The sequence below is a fragment of the Narcine bancroftii genome, chromosome 5, assembly GCF_036971445.1.
Source record: "Narcine bancroftii isolate sNarBan1 chromosome 5, sNarBan1.hap1, whole genome shotgun sequence".
Lineage (NCBI taxonomy): Eukaryota > Metazoa > Chordata > Chondrichthyes > Torpediniformes > Narcinidae > Narcine > Narcine bancroftii.
This window is the reverse complement of record NC_091473.1, coordinates 152,843,371-152,866,292: the sequence shown is the minus strand read 5'-3', so window position 1 is coordinate 152,866,292 and position 22,922 is coordinate 152,843,371. Positions and strand designations below refer to the sequence as shown.

At 45.3% G+C, this 22,922-nt stretch overlaps 1 protein-coding gene across 1 annotated transcript in view; it reads left to right on the top strand.

Moving 5' to 3' along the window:
- Positions 1 to 22,922, top strand: part of msh4 (mutS homolog 4) — a 230,093-nt gene that overhangs the window by 73,560 nt on the left and 133,611 nt on the right. The window contains exons 7-9 of the mRNA XM_069942394.1: positions 9,419 to 9,592; positions 11,502 to 11,674; positions 15,849 to 15,916. Of these exons, the coding sequence (XP_069798495.1) occupies positions 9,419 to 9,592; positions 11,502 to 11,674; positions 15,849 to 15,916 (415 nt within the window). The remainder of the gene's footprint in view (positions 1 to 9,418; positions 9,593 to 11,501; positions 11,675 to 15,848; positions 15,917 to 22,922) is intronic.

Here is a 22,922-nt window from a genome sequence, read left to right as displayed (position 1 = left end):
ACAATCCCTCCAGCAATATGGTGATTCTTGCACCAGACACCACTGCAGGACAATCCCTCCAGCAATATGGTGATTCTTGCACCAGACACCTCTGCAGGACAATCCCTCCAGCAATATGGTGATTCTTGCACCAGACACCACTGCAGGACAATCCCTCCAGCAATATGGTGATTCTTGCACCAGACACCACTGCAGGACAATCCCTCCAGCAATATGGTGATTCTTGCACCAGACACCACTGCAGGACAATCCCTCCAGCAATATGGCGATTCTTGCACCAGACACCACTGCAGGACAATCCCTCCAGCAATATGGCGATTCTTTCACCAGACACCTCTGCAGGACAATCCCTCCAGCAATATGGTGATTCTTGCACCAGACACCTCTGCAGGACAATCCCTCCAGCAATATGGTGATTCTTGCACCAGACACCTCTGCCAGACAATCCCTCCCGCAATATGGTGATTCTTGCACCAGACACCACTGCAGGACAATCCCTCCAGCAATATCGTGATTCTTGCACCAGACACCACTGCAGGGCAATCCCTCCAGCAATATGGTGATTCTTGCACCAGACACCACTGCAGGACAAACCCTCCAGCAATATGGTGATTCTTGCACCAGACACCTCTGCAGGACAATCCCTACAGCAATATGGTGATTCTTGCACCAGACACCTCTGCAGGACAATCTCTCCAGCAATATGGTGATTCTTGCACCAGACACCTCTGCAGCACAATCCCTCCAGCAATATGGTGATTATTGCACCAGACACCACTGCAGGACAATCCCTCCAGCAATATGGTGATTCTTGCACCAGACACCTCTGCAGGACAATCCCTCCAGCAATATGGTGATTCTTGCACCAGACACCACCGCAGGACAATCCCCAGCAATATGGTGATTCTTGCTCCAGACACCACTGCAGGACAATCCCTCCAGCAATATGGTGATTCTTGCATCAGACACCTCTGCAGGACAATCCCTCCAGCAATATGGTGATTCTTGCACCAGACACCACTGCAGGACAATCCCTCCAGCAATATGGTGATTCTTGCACCAGACACCACTGCAGGACAATCCCTCCAGCAATATGGTGATTCTTGCACCAGACACCACTGCAGGACAATCCCTCCAGCAATATGGCGATTCTTGCACCAGACACCACTGCAGGACAATCCCTCCAGCAATATGGTGATTCTTTCACCAGACACCTCTGCAGGACAATCCCTCCAGCAATATGGTGATTCTTGCACCAGACACCTCTGCAGGACAATCCCTCCAGCAATATGGTGATTCTTGCACCAGACACCTCTGCCGGACAATCCCTCCAGCAATATGGTGATTCTTGCACCAGACACCACTGCAGGACAATCCCTCCAGCAATATGGTGATTCTTGCACCAGACACCACTGCAGGACAATCCCTCCAGCAATATGGTGATTCTTGCACCAGACACCACTGCAGGACAAACCCTCCAGCAATATGGTGATTCTTGCACCAGACACCTCAGCAGGACAATCCCTCCAGCAATATGGTGATTCTTGCACCAGACTCCTCTGCAGGACAATCCCTACAGCAATATGGTGATTCTTGCACCAGACACCTCTGCAGGACAATCTCTCCAGCAATATGGTGATTCTTGCACCAGACACCTCTGCAGCACAATCCCTCCAGCAATATGGTGATTATTCCACCAGACACCACTGCAGGACAATCCCTCCAGCAATATGGTGATTCTTGCACCAGACACCTCTGCAGGACAATCCCTCCAGCAATATGGTGATTCTTGCACCAGACACCACCGCAGGACAATCCCCAGCAATATGGTGATTCTTGCTCCAGACACCACTGCAGGACAATCCCTGCACCAATATGGTGATTCTTGCATCAGACACCTCTGCAGGACAATCCCTCCAGCAATATGTTGATTCTTGCACCAGACACCACTGCAGGACAATCCCTCCAGCAATATGGTGATTCTTGCACCAGACACCACTGCAGGACAATCCCTCCAGCAATATGGTGATTCTTGCACCAGACACCTCTGCAGGATAATCCCTCCAGCAATATGGTGATTCTTGCACCAGACACCACTGCAGGACAATCCCTCCAGCAATATGGTGATTCTTGCACCAGACACCTCTGCAGGACAATCCCTCCAGCAATATGGTGATTCTTGCACCAGACACCACTGCAAGACAATCCCTCCAGCAATATGGTGATTCTTGCACCAGACACCTCTGCAGGACAATCCCTCCAGCAATATGGTGATTCTTGCACCAGACACCACTGCAGGAAAATCCCTCCAGCAATATGGTGATTCTTGCACCAGACACCACTGCAGGACAATCCCTCCAACAATATGGTGATTCTTGCACAAGACACCACTGCAGGACAATCCCTCCAGCAATATGGTGATTCTTGCACCAGACACCACTGCAGGACAATCCCTCCAGCAATATGGTGATTCTTGCACCAGACACCACTGCAGGACAATCCCTCCAGCAATATGGTGATTCTTGCACCAGACACCACTGCAGGACAATCCCTCCAGCAATATGGTGATTCTTGCACCAGACACCACTGCACGACAATCCCTCCAGCAATATGGTGATTCTTGCATCAGACACCTCTGCAGGACAATCCCTCCAGCAATATGGTGATTCTTGCACCAGACACCACTGCAGGACAATCCCTCCAGCAATATGGTGATTCTTGCACCAGACACCACTGCAGGACAATCCCTCCAGCAATATGGTGATTCTTGCACCAGACACCACTGCAGGACAATCCCTCCAGCAATATGGTGATTCTTGCTCCAGACACCACTGCAGGACAATCCCTCCAGCAATATGGTGATTCTTGCATCAGACACCTCTGCAGGACAATCCCTCCAGCAATATGGTGATTCTTGCACCAGACACCTCTGCAGGACAATCCCTCCAGTAATATGGTGATTGTTGCACCCGACACCACTGCAGGAAAATCCCTCCAGCAATATGGTGATTCTTGCACCAGACACCACTGCAGGACAATCCCTCCAGCAATATGGTGATTCTTGCACCAGACACCACTGCAGGACAATCCCTCCAGCAATATGGTGATTCTTGCACCAGACACCTCTGCAGGACAATCCCTCCAGCAATATGGTGATTCTTGCAGCAGACACCTCTGCAGGACAATCCCTCCAGCAATATGGTGATTCTTGCAGCAGACACCTCTGCAGGACAATCCCTCCAGCAATATGGTGATTCTTGCACCAGACACCACAGCAGGACAATCCCTCCAGCAATATGGTGATTCTTGCACCAGACACCACTGCAGGACAATCCCTCCAGCAATATGGTGATTCTTGCACCAGACACCACTGCAGGACAATCCCTCCAGCCATATGGTGATTCTTACACCAGACACCTCTGCAGGACAATACATCCAGCAATATGGTGAATCTTGCACCAGACACCACTGCAGGACAAACCCTCCAGCAATATGGTGATTCTTGCACCAGACACCTCAGCAGGACAATCCCTCCAGCAATATGGTGATTCTTGCACCAGACTCCTCTGCAGGACAATCCCTCCAGCAATATGGTGATTCTTGCACCAGACACCTCTGCAGGTCAATCTCTCCAGCAATATGGTGATTCTTGCACCAGACACCTCTGCAGGACAATCCCTCCAGCAATATGGTGATTCTTGCACCAGACACCACTGCAGGACAATCCCTCCAGCAATATGGTGATTCTTGCACCAGACACCTCAGCAGGACAATCCCTCCAGCAATATGGTGATTCTTGCACCAGACACCACCGCAGGACAATCCCCAGCAATATGGTGATTCTTGCACCAGACACCACTGCAGGACAATCCCTCCAGCAATATGGTGATTCTTGCACCAGACACCACTGCAGGAAAATCCCTCCAGCAATATGGTGATTGTTGCACCAGACACCACTGCAGGACAATCCCTCCAGCAATATGGTGATTCTTGCACCAGACACCACTGCAGGACAATCCCTCCAGCAATATGGTGATTCTTGCACCAGACACCTCTGCAGGACAATCCCTCCAGCAATATGGTGATTCTTGCTCCAGACACCACTGCAGGACAATCCCTCCAGCAATATGGTGATTCTTGCATCAGACACCTCTGCAGGACAATCCCTCCAGCAATATGGTGATTCTTGCACCAGACACCTCTGCAGGACAATCCCTCCAGTAATATGGTGATTGTTGCACCAGACACCACTGCAGGAAAATCCCTCCAGCAATATGGTGATTCTTGCACCAGACACCTCTGCAGGACAATCCCTCCAGCAATATGGTGATTCTTGCACCAGACACCACTGCAGGACAATCCCTCCAGCAATATGGTGATTCTTGCACCAGACACCTCTGCAGGACAATCCCTCCAGCAATATGGTGATTCTTGCACCAGACACCTCTGCTGGACAATCCCTCCAGCAATATGGTGATTCTTGCAGCAGACACCTCTGCAGGACAATCCCTCCAGCAATATGGTGATTCTTGCACGAGACACCACTACAGGACAATCCCTCCAGCAATATGGTGATTCTTGCACCAGACACCACTGCAGGACAATCCCTCTAGCAATATGGTGATTCTTGCACCAGACACCTCTGCAGGACAATCCCTCCAGCAATATGGTGATTCTTGCACCAGACACCTCTGCAGGACAATCCCTCCAGCAATATGGTGATTCTTGCATCAGACACCTCTGCAGGACAATCCCTCCAGCAATATGGTGATTCTTGCACCAGACACCACTGCAGGACAATCCCTCCAGCAATATGTTGATTCTGACACCAGACACCACTGCAGGTCAATCCCTCCAGCAATATGGTGATTCTTCCACCAGACACCACTGCAGGACAATCCCTCCAGCAATATGGTGATTCTTGCACCAGACACCACTGCAGGACAATCCCTCCAGCAATATGGTGATTCTTGCACCAGACACCTCAGCAGGACATCCCTCCAGCAATATGGTGATTCTTGCACCAGACTCCTCTGCAGGACAATCCCTCCAGCAATATGGTGATTCTTGCACCAGACACCCCTGCAGGACAATCCCTCCAGCAATATGGTGATTCTTGCACCAGCCACCTCTGCAGGACAATCCCTCCAGCAATATGGTGATTCTTGCACCAGACACCACTGCAGGACAGTCCCTCCAGCAATATGGTGATTCTTGCACCAGACACTTCTGCAGGACAATCCCTCCAGCAATATGGTGATTCTTGCACCAGACACCACCGCAGGACAATCCCCAGCAATATGGTGATTCTTGCACCAGACACCACTGCAGGACAATCCCTCCAGCAATATGGTGATTCTTGCACCAGACACCACTGCAGGACAATTCCTCCAGCAATATGGTGATTCTTGCACCAGACACCACTGCAGGACAATCCCTCCAGCAATATGGTGATTGTTGCACCAGACACCACTGCAGGAAAATCCCTCCAGCAATATGGTGATTCTTGCACCAGACACCTCTACAGGACAATCCCTCCAGCAATATGGTGATTCTTGCACCAGACACCACTGCAAGACAATCCCTCCAGCAATATGGTGATTCTTGCACCAGACATCTCTGCAGGACAATCCCTCCAGCAATATGGTGATTCTTGCACCAGACACCACTGCAGGAAAATCCCTCCAGCAATATGGTGATTCTTGCACCAGACACCACTGCAGGACAATCCCTCCAGCAATATGGTGATTCTTGCACAAGACACCACTGCAGGACAATCCCTCCAGCAATATGGTGATTCTTGCACCAGACACCTCTGCAGGACAATCCCTCCATCAATATGGTGATTCTTGCACCAGACACCACTGCAGGACAATCCCTCCAGCAATATGGTGATTCTTGCACCAGACACCACTGCAGGACAATCCCTCCAGCAATATGGTGATTCTTGCTCCAGACACCACTGCAGGACAATCCCTCCAGCAATATGGTGATTCTTGCATCAAACACCTCTGCAGGACAATCCCTCCAGCAATATGGTGATTCTTGCACCAGACACCTCTGCAGGACAATCCCTCCAGTAATATGGTGATTGTTGCACCAGACACCACTGCAGGAAAATCCCTCCAGCAATATGGTGATTCTTGCACCAGACACCACTGCAGGACAATCCCTCCAGCAATATGGTGATTCTTGCACCAGACACCACTGCAGGGCAATCCCTCCAGCAATATGGTGATTCTTGCACCAGACACCTCTGCAGGACAATCCCTCCAGCAATATGGTGATTCTTGCACCAGACACCTCTGCAGGACAATCCCTCCAGCAATATGGCGATTCTTGCAGCAGACACCTCTGCAGGACAATCCCTCCAGCAATATGGTGATTCTTGCACCAGACACCACAGCAGGACAATCCCTCCAGCAATATGGTGATTCTTGCACCAGACACCACTGCAGGACAATCCCTCCAGCAATATGGTGATTCTTGCACCAGACACCACTGCAGGACAATCCCTCCAGCAATATGGTGATTCTTTCACCAGACACCTCTGCAGGACAATCCCTCCAGCCATATGGTGATTCTTACACCAGACACCTCTGCAGGACAATTCATCCAGCAATATGGTGATTCTTGCACCAGACACCTCTGCAGGACAATCCCTCCAGCAATATGGTGATTCTTGCACCAGACACCTCTGCAGAACAATCCCTCCAGCAATATGGTGATTCTTGCAGCAGACACCTCTGCAGGACAATTCCTCCAGCAATATGGTGATTCTTGCACCAGACACCTCTGCAGGACAATCCCTCCAGCCATATGGTGATTCTTACACCAGACACCTCTGCAGGACAATTCATCCAGCAATATGGTGATTCTTGCACCAGACACCTCTGCAGGACAATCCCTCCAGCAATATGGTGATTCTTGCACCAGACACCTCTGCAGGACAATCCCTCCAGCAATATGGTGATTCTTGCACCAGACACCTCTGCAGGACAATCCCTCCAGCAATATGGTGATTCTTGCACCAGACACCTCTGCAGGACAATCCCTCCAGCAATATAGTGATTCTTGGAAACTGACTGCTGAAATCCTGCACTCCATCCTATTTGAACAAAAACTGTCATTCATGTATAGTGCAGTAAAGCGAACCCAGCTCTGCGCGGACATTGGCGACTTCAGGGATTTTTACGAGCCTCTAAAGGCTGTGTACGGCCCCTCACCCCGTCCAAAGCCCGCTGCGCAGCTCAGACGGCAAAGTCCTCCTCAGCGACAAGATCTCCATCCTCAACCGATGGTCAGAACACTTCCAATCTCTTTTCAGTGCCAACCGCTCAGTCCAAGATTCCGCCCTGCTCCAGCTCCCTCAACAGCCCCTAAGGCTAGAGCTGGATGAGTTCCTCACCCGGGAAGAGACATATAAGGCAATTGAACAACTGAAAAGTGGCAAAGCAGCAGGTATGGATGGAATCCCCGCAGAGGTCTGGAAGGCTGGCGGCAAAACTCAGCATGTCAAACTGCATGAGTTTTTCAAGCTTTGTTGGGACCAAGGAAAACCGCCTCAGGACCTTCGTGATGCCATCATCATCACCCTGTACAAAAAACAAAGGCGAGAAATCAGACTGCTCAAACTACATGAATCACGCTGCTCTCCATTGCAGGCAAAATCTTCACTAGGATTCTCCTAAATCGAATAATACCTAGTGTCACCAAGAATGTTCTCCCAGAATCTCAGTGCGGCTTTCGCGCAAACAGAGGAACTACTGACATGGTCTTTGCCCTCAGACAGCTCCAAGAAAAGTGCAGAGAACAAAAAAAAGGACTCTACATCACCTTTGTTGACCTCACCAAAGCCTTCGACACCGTGAGCAGGAAAGGGCTTTGGCAAATACTAGAGCGCATCGGATGCCCCCCAAAGTTCCTCAACATGATTATCCAACTACACGATAACCAACAAGGTTGGGTCAGATACAGCAATGAGCTCTCTGAGCCCTTCTCCATTAACAATGGCGTGAAGCAAGGCTGCGTTCTCGCACCAACCCTCTTTTCAATCTTCTTCAGCATGATGCTGAACCAAGCCATGAAAGACCTCAACAATGAAGACGCTGTTTACATCCGGTACCGCACGGATGGCAGTCTCTTCAATCTGAGGCACCTGCAAGCTCACACCAAGACACAAGAGCAACTTGTCCATGAACTACTCTTTGTAGACGATACCACTTTAGTTGCCCATTCCTAGCCAGCTCTTCAGCGCTTGACGTCCTGTTTTGCGGAAACTGCCAAAATGTTTGGCCTGGAAGTCAGCCTGAAGAAAACTGAGGTCCTCCATCAGCCAGTCCCCCCACATCTCCATCGAGCACACAAAACTCAAAACGGTTAACCAGTTTACCTATCTCGGCTGCACCATTTCATCAGATGCAAGGATCGACAACGAGATAGACAACAGACTCGCCAAAGCAAATAGTGCCTTTGGAAGACTACGCAAAAGAGTCTGGAAAAACAACCAACTGAAAAACCTCACAAAGATAAGCGTATACAGAGCCGTTGTCATACCCACACTCCTGTTCGGCTCCGAATCATGGGTCCTCTACCGGCATCACCTACGGCTCCTAGAACGCTTCCACCAGCGTTGTCTCTGCTCCATCCTCAACATTCATTGGAGCGACTTCATCCCTAACATCGAAGTACTCGAGATGGCAGAGGCCGACAGCATCGAATCCACGCTGCTGAAGATCCAACTGCGCTGGGTAGGTCACGTCTCCAGAATGGAGGACCATCGCCTTCCCAAGATCGTGTTATATGGCGAGCTCTCCACTGGCCACTGTGACAGAGGTGCACCAAAGAAGAGGTACAAGGACTGCCTAATGAAATCTCTTGGTGCCTCCCACATTGACCACCGCCAGTGGGCTGATATCGCCTCAAACCGTGCATCTTGGCGCCTCACAGTTCGGCAGGCAGAAACCTCCTTTGAAGAAGACCGCAGAGCCCACCTCACTGACAAAAGACAAAGGAGGAAAAACCCAACACCCAACCCCAACCAACCAATTTTCCCTTGCAACCGCTGCAACTGTGTCTGCCTGTCCCGCATCGGCTTGTCAGCCATAAACGAGCCTGCAGCTAACGTGGACATTTTGCCCCCTCCATAAATCTTCGTCCACGAAGCCAAGCCAAAGAAAGTGTCCTCAAGTGCTTCTCAAGAATTTAATCAAACAAAATATAACACCATTAATAAGGAGACTCTTCAAAGTGTAATTAAAAATGTTGATTGGATCTTGGAAAGGAAGAGAAATGTGGAGATATTTGAGGGAGATATTCCAAATAAGGCTGAAGTCATTGCAGCTGTACATTCAAATTGAAATGTACAAAGGCTGGAATTGGAGGATTTTGTTGACAATTTTTCTATTACTTTTTACAGATACTACTGTTTGGCAGCAGCTGCAGCCTTGCTGAAGTATGTTGAATTCATACAGAATATGGTTTATGCACCAAAATCCCTTAAAGTCATCTTCAAAGGGAGTGAACAAAGAGCAATGATAGATTCAGCCTCCGCTCAGCACCTTGAACTGATTATTAACAACAGAGATCCCAGGTATAGAAACAAGCAACCTATTTGAAAGTAACATTTAAGTAGCTTACCATCTTTATCAGGTAAAAACTAGATGGTAAAAATAAATTAGGTTCTATATTTGTTCAGTATAATTCCACAAAACTGGAAGATGATAGGACAAAAATAAGACATTTGGGCCAACACTAGCTTTTAAAAATGATGTTCAGTTAGTCAAATACCTGTATGATGTTTGTTCACACCCAATTTCTACCCCCTTCAAGCATTTATCAAATTCCCTTTTGAAAATTCTACTAAATATGCTTTCATTTGCAGTTATCCCAGTTATTTGCTATGTAGATTAAATTTAAAAACTGCATACACTGGAAATCTGAAATAAAAGCAAAATATTGGAAACATGCTGAGGACAAGAATCGTCTGTAGATGAAGAAACAGAATTAATGGAAAACAGGTTAAAGTTGTTGAGTAGGCAACAAAGAGAGAATTTCTAATGGGGTGACGCCAAGGTTGCCAGATAAGTTAATGAGTTATGGTTAATAAGTTAATAAGTTAATAAGTTAATGAGTTATGGTTAATGAGGAAAGAGAAAATGAACAAAAGCCATGAAACGAGTTCCATTAGTGCAAAGAACATGAAAGTTGTGAAATGCGGGGCTGTCAGTGTTGTTTCCTGCACATACGGAAAATGTCATCATTTTTGCTGCCACTTTCCAGCCTGCGGTCATCTTCATGGCGCAATCATAGAGCACAGGCCCTTCAGCCCAACTCATTCATGCCAAACAAGTTGATATTCTGGGCTTGTCCTATTTGCCTGCATTTTATTCATATCCTTCTAAACCTTTCATGACCATATCATTCCAAATGTCTTTTGAACAACAAAATTATGTCCGCTTCAACAGTTTCCCCTAGCAGCTAACTTCAATTATGGACCACCCTCGGAGTGAAAAAGTTCCCTCTTTAATGATTCCCCTCCAACCTTGCCCCTGGATCATCACCCTGGAAAATCCCCTCTTGTCCTAAAATTATCTACACTGGATAAAAGACTGATAATTCACTTTATCCATTGCCCCTCCTAATTTTATCAAGCTTCATAAGGTGTCTCCTCTGCCGCCTGGGCTCCAGAGAATAAAGACCCAGCCTATGCAACTTCTCCCTATAACTCAAACCCTCTGTTCCAACCACATCTTTGTGAATCTCCTCTGAACCCTTTCTAATTGATGTGCTTCCTATAACTGGGCAACCAGAACTGCATTCAGTGATAGATGCCTGGAACATTCTGCCAGAGGAGGTGATAGAAGCAGATTTGATTGCAGTGTTTAAGAGCCATTTAGACATGTACGTGAAAATGCGGGGAATGGAGGGATAACCATAGATGGTTTTATGGTGGGTAATAGTACCTTTTCCTGTGCTCTACTCTTCTACGTCTAAGATACAGATCAGTCATCATTTGATTGATTGGCAGAACAGTATCAAAGGACTGAGTGCCCTCCTGTTTCTTCGTGCTTCTGAGCCACTGGAGACATCTTACCTGCTCTTTTATCATTTGGCAACTCCACTTTTTTTCCCCCTCTCTCATTATTTTATTTTGCTTCATGGCATCATTATTTGATGTCAAATTATTTCTGATATTTGCTGAATTGCCACCATTTTTCTGCTTTCCTATTTCTTTTTATTAGCCATTCATCTGTAGCACCATCTGTCACATACAAAAGATGTATCTGATAACACTAACTCAATTGCTTCCCTCTCTTCCACTACAAAATTTCCCTGGGGGCTCCCGGGATTAAAAACCAATTTTCAGAATTTGCCTGTAGGCAAAATGAAAGAACCTGAAAGAAGATACAGAGGCTTGAGAAGTTGTCTGGCTTGCTGTTTCTAACACTCCTTTGCATGATCATTTGGATAAAGTGAAAAGCTTTGTAATTGTTTTGCAGAAATAATCACACGCTTTACGGAGTCCTGAATTACACAAAGACAGCCGGAGGGAGTCGTAGGCTTCGCTCAAATATATTGGAGCCTCTTGTTGATGTGGAGACTATTAACACAAGATTGGACTGTGTCCAAGAATTACTGGAGAATGAGGATCTCTTCTTCAGCCTTCAATCAGGTCAGCCAGTGTACAATGTAATTGTCAACGTCTCAAGTCATGGGACTGCAGAGAGGAGAAATGAAAAGTATTTTATACCATTGGAAATTGGAAGGAAAATGCATTGATGGGGACAAACAACCCTTCCAAGTGAAGTAATTCACTTGCATTTCTTCCCATCAAGCATTCTGTACTCAGTGTTCACCATGTGGTTCCCTCTACTATAGGAAAACCAAATGCACATTTAGTTCTTTACTCTGTAACTCAGGACAGCAACAAACTGCAATATACAACATTTTTATCATAATGCCAAACAAAAGCCTAGGGCTTCCTCCCTCAGGATGGAGAATCACTTGCTTCCACTTTAATTCTGTGGGACCTGAAGAAGTTCATGAGACCAAAATGTGAACTTCAGACTGTAGCACAGATAGAGCAGAAGATGACCAAAGGGGTGGCTCAGAAGTTTCTGAGATGAATGTGCTCCTGCAGCAAGTTTGTGTTCTTAGTACCATTCAGAATGCGCTTTGTCTGCTTTTAGTCACATGGATTAGAGTTTCGCAGGAATAGTGGGGTGGTGGGTACAGTTTTTCCAGAGAGGCTTTGAGACCATATAACCACTTACAGCACAGAACAGGCCAGTTCGGCCCTACTAGTCCATGCCGTAACAAATCCCCACCCTCCTAGTCCCACTGACCAGCACCCGGTCCATACCCCTCCAGTCCTCTCCTCTCCATGTAACTATCCAGTCTTTCATTAAATGTAACCAATGACTACGTAGCCTCGACTACGTCTGCCAGAAGCTCATTCCACATCCCCACCACCCTTTGCGTAAAGAAATTTCCCCTCATGTTCCCTTTATAATTTTCCCCCTTCAATCTTAAACCATGTCCTCCAATTTGAATCTCCCCCTTTCTTAATTGAAAAAGCCTATCCACATTTACTCTGTCTGTCTCTTTTAAAATCTTAAACATCTCTATCAAGTTCCCTCTCAATCTTCTACGCTCCAGAGAAAAAAGCCCTAGTCTGCACAATCTTTCCCTGTAACTCAAACCTTGAAATCCTGTCAACATTCTCGTGAACCTTCTCTGCACTCTCTCTATTTTGTTTATATCTTTCCTATAATTTGGTGACCAAAACTGTACACAGTACTCCAAATTTGGCCTCACCAATGCCTTGTACAATTTCATCATAACCTCCCTACTCTTGAATTCAATACTCCGATTTATGAAGGCCAACATTCCAAATGCCTTCTTCACCACACCATCTACCTGAGTATCAGCCTTGAGGGTACTATTTACCAAAACTCCTAAATCCCTTTGTTGCTCTGCACATCTCAATAGCCTACCATTTAATGCATATGACCTATTTAGATTTGCCTTTCCAAAATTTAACACCTCACACTTATCTGTATTAAATTCCATCAGCCATTTCTCAGCCCACACCTCCAGCCTTCCTAAATCACCTTTTAATCTACGGTAATCTTCCTCACTGTCCACAACACCACCAATCTTTGTATCATCCACAAACTTGCTTATCCAATTCTCCACCCCTACTTCCATATCGTTAATATATATAACAAACAATAGTGGACCCAGGACCGATCCCTGAGGAACTCCACTAGTCACCGGCCTCCAATTGGACAAACAATTTTCCACCACTACTCTCTGACACTTCCCATCCAACCATTGCTGAATCCATTGCACTACCTCCTTATTTATACCTAATGCCTCTACCTTTTTTCGCTAACCTCCAGTGGGGAACTTTGTTAAAAGCTTTACTAAGGTCTAAATAGACAACATCCACAGCTTTCCCTTCATCAACCTTTTTTGTAACCCCCTCGAAGAACTCAATCAGGTTTGTCAAGCATGATCTACCCCTGACAAAACCATGCTGACTTCCTATCAATCCCTGTTCTTCCAAATATTTGTAAATGCCATCCCTCAGAACACTTTCCATCAACTTACCCACCACAGACGTCAGACTCACGGGCCTATAATTCCCAGGTTTACATTTGGACCCTTTCTTAAGCAGCGGAACCACATGCGCCACCCTCCAATCCTTTGGCACTACCCCCGTGGCCAATGACATCCTAAATATCTCTGTTAATGGCCCCACTATCTGTCCACAAGCCTCCATGAGTGTCCTTGGGAATATTTTGTCCGGTCCCGGAGATTTATCCACTTTTATCTTTTTCAACACAGCCATCACTACCTCCTCGGTTATCCTTATATGCTTCATGACCTCCCCACTATTTTCCTTTACTTCAACTGGTTCAATATTTTTTTTCCCTAGTGAATACCGAGGCAAAGAAATTCAAAATTTCCCCCATTTCCTCTGACTTCTCACTCAGCCTACCCTCGCTATCTACAAGGGGTCCAATTTTATCTCTCACTAATCTTTTACTTTTAATGTACCTATAGAAACTCTTTGGATTTATTTTTACTCTGCCTGCCAAAGCCTCTTCGTGCCTTTTTTTGGCCTTTCTAATTTCTTTCTTAAGATTCCTTCTACACTCCTTGTAGTCCTCCTTCAAACTCTCAGCTCCCTGCTCTTTATACCTCTTGTACACCTCCCTTTTCTCCTAACCAAATTTCCAATATTCCTCGAAAACCAAGCCTCCCTATGACTTCCAGCCTTTTCTTTGATCCTCACTGGGACATATCTACTCTGTACCCGCAAAATTTCTTTTTTGAACATCCTCCATTTTTCATTTACATCCTTACCTGAAAATATCCTGTCCCACTCAATACTCCCCAAATCCCTTCTTATTCCTTCAAAATTTGCTCTTCTCCAATCCAGAACCTCAACTTTAGGCTCCTCTTTGCTCTTCCCTAAAACTACCTGAAAACTAACAGAGTTATGATCACTAGACCCAATTTGTTCTCCAACATTAATGTCCGATACCTGACCTAGCTTATTCCCTAACAGGAGATCTAGTATTACACTGTCCCGAGTCGGTTCTTCTACGAATTGATTTAGAAAATAATCTTGAACACATTTAACAAACTCTACCCCATCCAGCCCTCTAACTGTATGAGTATCCCAATCAATGTGAGGGAAGTTAAAATCTCCCATGATCACTACCTTATGATTCTCACACATATACGTTATCTCCCTACCAATTTGTTCCTCTAATTTTCTTGGCCCATTTGGTGGTCTGTAATACACCCCTATTAGCACCCTCAAGCCTCCTTCACCCCTCAATTCCACCCAAACAGCCTCACAGGTCGATCCCTCCAGACCATCTTGCCACCTCACGGCAGTAATGTCCTCCCTAACAAGCAGAGCAACTCCTCCCACTTTTTTAGCCCCTGATCTATCACATCTAAAACAAATGTATCCTGGAATATTAAGTTGCAAGTCCTGCACCTCCTGTAGCCAGGTCTCACTAATTGCCACAATATCATGACCTCAAGTATCTGTCCATGCTCTAAGCAAATCTACCTTGTTCACTATGCTTCTTGCATTAAAATATATGCATTTCAGAGAATGACCCTCACATATATTCTCTTTTCTACCTTTTACCCTAATCTCCATCCTACCTTTGTTATCTTTTTTATTCCTAGCTAGGTGGCCATACTCCCTCGACACTGCACTCACTCTGTTCCCCACCCCCCTGCCAAACTAGTTTAAACCCCCTCCAGTTCAAGTGGAGTCTTGAATCTTTTCGTCTCCCCACCTGGTAGGTCTTTCCAGTGATGCAGCTTGAAATATGATGCTTCTTTCAGAATAATTTTGGGCACTGGAGTGTTATCAGCTAGAACTTCACACCCATTTGCCTAGGGTTGACAGCTAAATGGGTAGATTTTAAGCAACGTTGTAGTAGAGATAGAGAGGTTCTGAGCCAAGGCAGTTGAAGGCATAGCATTCTGTGTTGGGGAAATGAAATTGAGAACAGAGAAAAGACCAAAGCTGGAGGATGCAAAGATTCTGGAAGGTTCTAGGGTTCGATTTACACAGGATGGTGGTGAATGAGGGAAAGGAGGCTATAGAAATTGTAAAGGTCAAGGGTAAAAAGGGATTTAACACAAAGATGATCATTGTAAATGAATGTCTCCTTGATAGTCCTCTTCTGCATGGAGCATGCAGTTATTCATTCATTTGTGGTGTTTGAATAGATACTGTTGTGATGTTCCATTACTGTAGTGTCGAATATATTGTATTAGAGTTGTGCTCTTGTTTTTTTTTCATGCAGTAATTTCACGGTTCTTGGACACAGATCAGCTCTTGTCTGTCCTGATACAAATTCCGAAGCAAGACACTGTAGGTTCCTTATTTTATTTAATTACTAGATGAGATATTTTTCTTCCAGTATGCATAGTAGCAGTAAATATATCCTGCATTATGACCATAAAGTTTTTATCTTAACTAAAATAGAGTTTTGATGCACTGACACGAAAATACAAGAGAGTAATTTTTTATGTTAGTCTTGGGATTGTACTCGCTGGAGTTGAGAAGATTGAGAGGGGATCTCATAGAGACCTATAAAATTCTGGCAGGACCGGACAGAATGGATGCAGATGGGATGTTTCCAAGGATGGGAAAATCCAGAACCCGGGGCCATGGTTTGAGGATAATAGGCAAACCATTTAGGACCGAGATTTGGAGGAATTTCTTTACCCAGAGAGTGGTGAATCTGTGGAATTCATTGCCACAGTTCATTACCTGCCATAGAGGCAGGTACTGAACTTTAAGATCAGCCATGATCTCATTGAATGGCAGAGCAGGCTCGAAGGGTCGAATGACCTACTCCTGCTCCTCTCTTCTATGTTTCTATGTTTTTTTTACTTCTAAGATTACATTTCTCCTGCATCTGTTTGATTAGACCATACGATATTGGAACAGTATTAGACCATTCAACCCATCGAGTCTGCTCCACCATTCAAATCATGGCTGACGTATTTTTCCTTTCAACCTCATTTTCCTGCTTTCTCCCATAACCTTTGACACCCTACTCACCAAGAACCTATCAACCTCTGTTCTAGATATAGTCAATGACGACCTGCATAGCCGTCTATAGCAACAAATTCCACAGATTCACCACCCTCTGGCTGAAGTACCTTTTCACCTCTGTTCTAATGGGACATACTTTTTTTTCTCAGGTTGTGCCCTCTGGTCCTAGTCTCTTCCACTACTGGAGACATTTTGTTTATGTTCAATCTATCCAGCCCTTTCAATATTCATTACATTTCAATGATATCCCCCTCATCCTTCTAAACTGCAGTGAGTACAGGCCCAGAGATGTCAAACGCTCCTCATGAGTTAACCCTTCACCCCCATGATCATTCTCATAAACCTCCTCTGAACCCTCTCCAATACTAGCACATCCTTCCTTAGATATGGGGTCAAAAACCACTCCAACTGTGGTCTGACTAATGCCTTATTAAAGCCTCTGTCTACATGATATACTTGCTTTAGGAACATAGGAACATAGGAAGTAGGAACAGGAGGAGGCCAAAAGTGGCCCATCGAGCCTGCTCCGCCATTCAATACGATCATGGACGATCTAATTTATGACCTAACTCCACCTACCTGCCTTCTCCCCATATCCCCTAATTCCTCTATCATGTAAAAAATTTATCTAACCGAATTTTAAATATGTTTAATGAGGCAGCCTCAACCACTTCCCTGGTTAGAGAATTCCAACATTCACTACTCTCTGGGAAAAACTATTTGTCCTTATCTCTGTCCTAAATCTACTCCCCAGAATCTTGAGACTGTGTCCTCGCATTTTAGTTTCCCCGGCCAACTCAAAAAACTTTCCTACATCTATCCTATCCATATCCTTCATAATCTTATATGTTTCTATAAGATCTCCTCTCATTCTTCTGAACTCGAGCGAATACAATCCTAGACGATTTAATCTCTCATCATGTCAACCCTTTCATCCCAGGGATCAACCTAGTAAACCTCCTCTGGACCGTCTCCAAAGCCATAGAAACATAGAAGATAGGACCAGGAGTAGGTCATTCGACCCTTCGAGCCTGCTCCACCATTCAACGAGATCATGGCTGATCTTAAAGTTCAGTACCCCCTCCCCGCCTTCTCTCCGTAACCTTTAATACCCTTATACTGAAGAAATAGATCTAATTCCCTCTTAAATAGATTTAATGAACCTGCCTCCACTGCCCTCTGTGGCAATGAATTCCACAGATTCACCACCCTCTGGGTATAGAAATTCGTCCTCATCTTGGTCCTAAATGGTTTGCCTATTATCCTCAAGCCATGGCCCCGGGTTCTGGATTTTCCCATCCTTGGAAACATCCCATCTGCATCCATTCTGTCCAGTCCTGCCAGAATTTTATATGTTTCTATGAGGTCCCCTCTCAATCTTCTGAACTCCAGGGAGTACAATCCCAATTTGCGCAATCTTTCCTCATAAGTCATTTCTGCCATTCCAAGTATCAGCCTGGTGAATCGCCTCTGCACTCCCTCCATTGCAAGAACATCCTTCCTTAGATAAGGTGACCAAAACTGCACACAATACTCCAGGTGGGGTCTCACCAAGGCCCTGTACAGCTGCAGTAAGGTATCCTTGTTCCTATACTCAAACCCTCTTGATATGAAGGCCAACATACCAGTTGCCTTTTTAACCGCCTGCTGTACCTGCATGCTCGCCTTCAGAGACTGGTGTACAAGTACCCCTAGGTCTCTCTGCACTTCCCCATCTCTTAATCTATAGCCATTCAAATAGTAATCTGCCCTCCAGTTTGTATTACCAAAGTGGATCACCTCACATTGATCCACATTGTAGTGCATTTGCCATGTATCTGCCCAGTCCCTCAATTTATCCAAATCACACTGGAGCTTCCTGACCCCCTCTTCCGTGCACACAACCCCTCCTAGCTTAATGTCATCTGCAAATTTGGAGATTATGACATCCAATCCCCTCATCCAGATCATTAATGTAAATTGTGAACAGCTGGGGTCCCAGTACAGATCCCTGTGGCACCCCTCTGGTCTCCGCCTGCCACTCAGAAAATGAGCCATTTATCCCAACTCTCTGTCTTCTACCTGCCAGCCAGTTCTCAATCCACATCAATACTTTGCCCCCAATCCCATGAGCCTTGATTTTGGAAGCTAGTCGTTTATGCGGGACCTTATCGAAGGCCTTTTGGAAGTCCAGGTACACCTCATCCATTGGCTCTCCCCCATCTATTTTACCTATCACCATCTCAAAGAATTCCAATAGATATGTCAAGCACGATTTACCTTTTGTAAATCCATGTTGACTCTGTCCGATCCCTTCTCTGCTAGTCATATGCTCCGCTATTACATCCTTAATAATGGATTCCATCATTTTGCCCTCTACTGACGTCAGGCTCACCGACCTATAATTCCCCGCTTTTTCTCTACACCAATTTTTAAATAGTGGGGTAACATTAGCTACCCTCCAATCCATGGGTACTGATCCTGAGTCTATTGAGTTCTGGAAAATAATTCTTAAAGCGTCTGCTATCTGAATGTCCACTTCCTTCAGTACCCTAGGATGTAGATTATCAGGCCCTTGGGATTTATCTGCTTTCAATCCCATCAATTTCCCCAAGACCATGTCCTTAGAGATACTGATTTCTTTCAGTTCCTCCCTTGCATTAGTCTCTATGTTTCCCAACATCCTTGGGAGGTTATTTGTATCCTCTCTTGTCAAAACAGAACTAAAGTAAGAATTTAATTGGTCTGCCATTTCCTTATTCCCCATTATATATTCCCCTGATTCCGACTGCAAAGGACCTACTCTGGATTTCACCAATCTTTCCCTCTTGATATATTTATAAAAGCTTTTGCAGTCGGTTTTTATATTTGCCGCAAGCTTCCTTTCGTAATTTATTTTTGCTCTCTTGATTAATCCCTTTGTCCTCCTTTGGTGCCTCTTGAACTGTATATCCAGTATATCCTTCCTCAAATATGGAGATCAGAACTGGACACAGTACTCCAGGTGCGGTCTCACCAGTACCTTATACAGTTGCAACATGACCTCCCGACTCCTGAATTCAATTCCTCTAGCGATGAAGGCCAACAATCCATTTGCCTTCTTAATAACCTGCTGCATCTACAACCTAACTTTTTGCGATTCATGCACAAGTCCTCCCAAGTCCCTCTGCACAACAGCATCCTGTAGTTTTTCACCCTTTAAAAATATTCAGCTCTTTTATTTTTCTTGCCCAAGTGGATAACTTCACACTTACTAACATTGTACTCCATCTGCCAGACCTTTTCCCACTCATCCAGCTTAACTCTATCCCTCGGCAGACTCTCCACATCCTCATTACAATTTGCTCTTCCACTCAATTTGGTGTCATCCGCAAACTTGGCTACACCACATTTTGTCCCCTCCTCCAAGTCATCAGTGTAAATGATGAACAGTTGTGGGCCTAACACTGACCCCTGCGGCACCCCACTTACCACTCTCTGCCAACCTGAAAAATTCCCATTTATCCCGACTCTCTGCCTCCTGTCAGACAACCAATTTTCAATCCAGGCCAATATACTTCCCCGGACTCCACTTTCCTGTAACTTACTGAGAAGTTTCTTGTGCAGCACCTTAAACGCTTTCTGGAAATCCAAATATACAACATCAACCTGTTCCCCTCTATCCACCGCACCCATTATATCCTCAAAGAATCCTAACAAGTTTGTCAAACAAGATCTTCCCTTTCCAAAACCATGCTGCGTCTGCTTGATTGAACCCTTATGTTCCAAAAGTTTCACTATTTCATCTTTAATGACGGCTTCAAGCATTTTTCCAACTACAGACGTCAAGCTAATTGGCCGATAATTTCCAGTCTTCTGCCTACATCCCTTCTTAAAAAGTGGCGTGACATTTGCTGTCTTCCAGTCTGCTGCGACCTGCCCAGAATCCAAGGAATTTTGATATATGACCACCAATGCATCAACTCTAACTTCTGCCATTTCCTTCAGAACCCTTGAATGCATATCATCAGGACCAGGTGATTTGTCTGGCTTTAGTTCCATTAGCTTCTCCATCACTACTTCCTCTGTAACAACTATTTTATCAAGGCCCTCCCCAACATTCGCATCCTTAACTCCGCACTTGGGCATTCTGGACGTGTCTTCCACCGTGAAGACTGACACAAAATATTTGTTCAATGCCTCGGCCATTTCCTCATTTTTTGCTACCAGTTTTCCTTTCTCATCTTCCAAGCGTCCTATGTTAACTCTGGCCACCCTCTTCCGTTTTATATATTTATAAAATTTTTTGCTTTCTGTTTTTATATTTTGTGCCAATTGACTTTCATAATCCTTTTTCCCATTTCTTATTACCCGCTTTGTAACGCCTTGTTGTCTCTTAAAGTTTTCCCAATCTTCCAGTTTTCCACTGCTCTTTGCAGCTTTGTACACCTGCGCCTTCAACTTTATGCTCTCCTTTATTTCCTTTGTTAACCACGGTTGATTTTTCCCTCCCTTGCTGCCCTTTTTCCTGACCGGAATATATTTTTGTTGAGCATTACAAAATATTTCTTTGAAAATCTTCCACTGTTCCTCAACTGTTTCATCAATGAGCCTGTGCTCCCCGTCCACTCTGCCCAATTCCTCCCTCATCCTATGGTAGTCACCCCTGTTGAAGCATAATATATTAGTTTTAGATCTAACTATTTCCCCTTCCATCTGAATGAGAAATTCAATCCTACTATGATCGCTATTTCCCAGATGGTCTCTGACTATTACATCATTTACTCTACCTATCTCATTGCACAACACGAGATCCAGGAGAGCATTTTCGCTTGTGAGTTCCTTAACATGCTGCTCAAGAAAGCTATCACGGATGCATTCTATGAAGTCCTCTTCCAGACTCCCACGACCTAGTGGTTCCACCTGTGTCTAAGAGGGGGGCCAGGCCCCTCTGTTCCCTGACTACAAGTGGTTCCACCTGTATCCAAGGAGGGCCAGGCCCCTCTGTTCCCTGACTACTAGTAGTTCCACCTGTATCTCTGACTGACCAACTTGATTTTCCCAATCTATGTGGAAGTTAAAGTCCCCCATGATTACTGCCATATAACTTATCTCTCTATTTATTTCCTGTGCCACTAAATTATTGTTATTTGGTGGGCGATAGATAACACCCACCAATAATTTTTTCCCTTTGTTATTCTTTATCTCTACCCAAATGGACTCAACATTATACTCTTTAGATCTTATATTCTTTCTCACTACTGCCTGGAGGTCATCTCTGATTAAGAGTGCAACTCCACCTCCCTTACCATCCTGCGTATCTCTTTGCACCACCTGATACCCTTGAAAGTTTAATTCCCATTTCGGGTCACCTTGTAGTCATGTTTCCGTGATGGCGACCCAATCACCGGCATGGGTACCGATTTGCGCCTCCAGTTCACTAACCTTATTTCTAATACTGCGGGCATTCAGATAAAGTGCCCTTATGCTCCTTTTAATATCTAGTGACTTCTGTAACCTTTTCTTTTGATTTTTCTGCTCACTATTTTTCTTTGTAATTTTCTTAACACTATCCCTGACTACAAGTGGTTCCACCTGTATCCAAGGAGGGATACCCGAAAACTCACTGCACCATCTGATTTTTTACTTTCTCCTCCCAACATTACTTTTCCTATTTTACCTTTCCTGGCCATTACTTTATCTTCCCTACCCTTTTCCCTATCACTCTGGTTCCCATACCCCTGCCAAATTAGTTTAAACCTTGCCCCATTGCTGTACCAAACATACTTGCCAAAATGTTGACACCTTTTAGATTTAGGTGCAACCCGTCCCTCTTATAAAGATCATGCCTTCCCCAAAAGAGATCCCAATGATCCAAGAAGCCAAATCCTTGCCATGTGCACCAGCCCCTCAGCCACACGTTCATTTTCCTTATCCTTACATTCTTTTCATCACTTGCATTTGGAACAGGTCGTAATCCCGAGATCACCACCCTAGCGTTCGTCTTTCAGCTTTCGTCCCAGCTCACTGTAATGCCTTTTCATTACCTCCTCCCTTTTCTTGTCAATGTCATTTGTACCCACATGTACCAAGACATCAGGCTGCTCTCCCTCTCCTCTCAGAATATTTTGGACCCGATTTGTGATATCTCGTAACCTTGCACCAGGGAGGCAGCACACCATGCAGGTATACTTATCTGGCTCACAGAACCTCCTGCCTGTACCCCTGACAATGGAGTCCCCAATAACTACTGCATTTCTCCTTTTCCTTTTCTTTTGCACCACTCTGCCAGGCTCATTCCCATTGACCTGGTGCCCGTGGCCAGCTTCTGTCCCTCAACAGAATCCAACACTACATA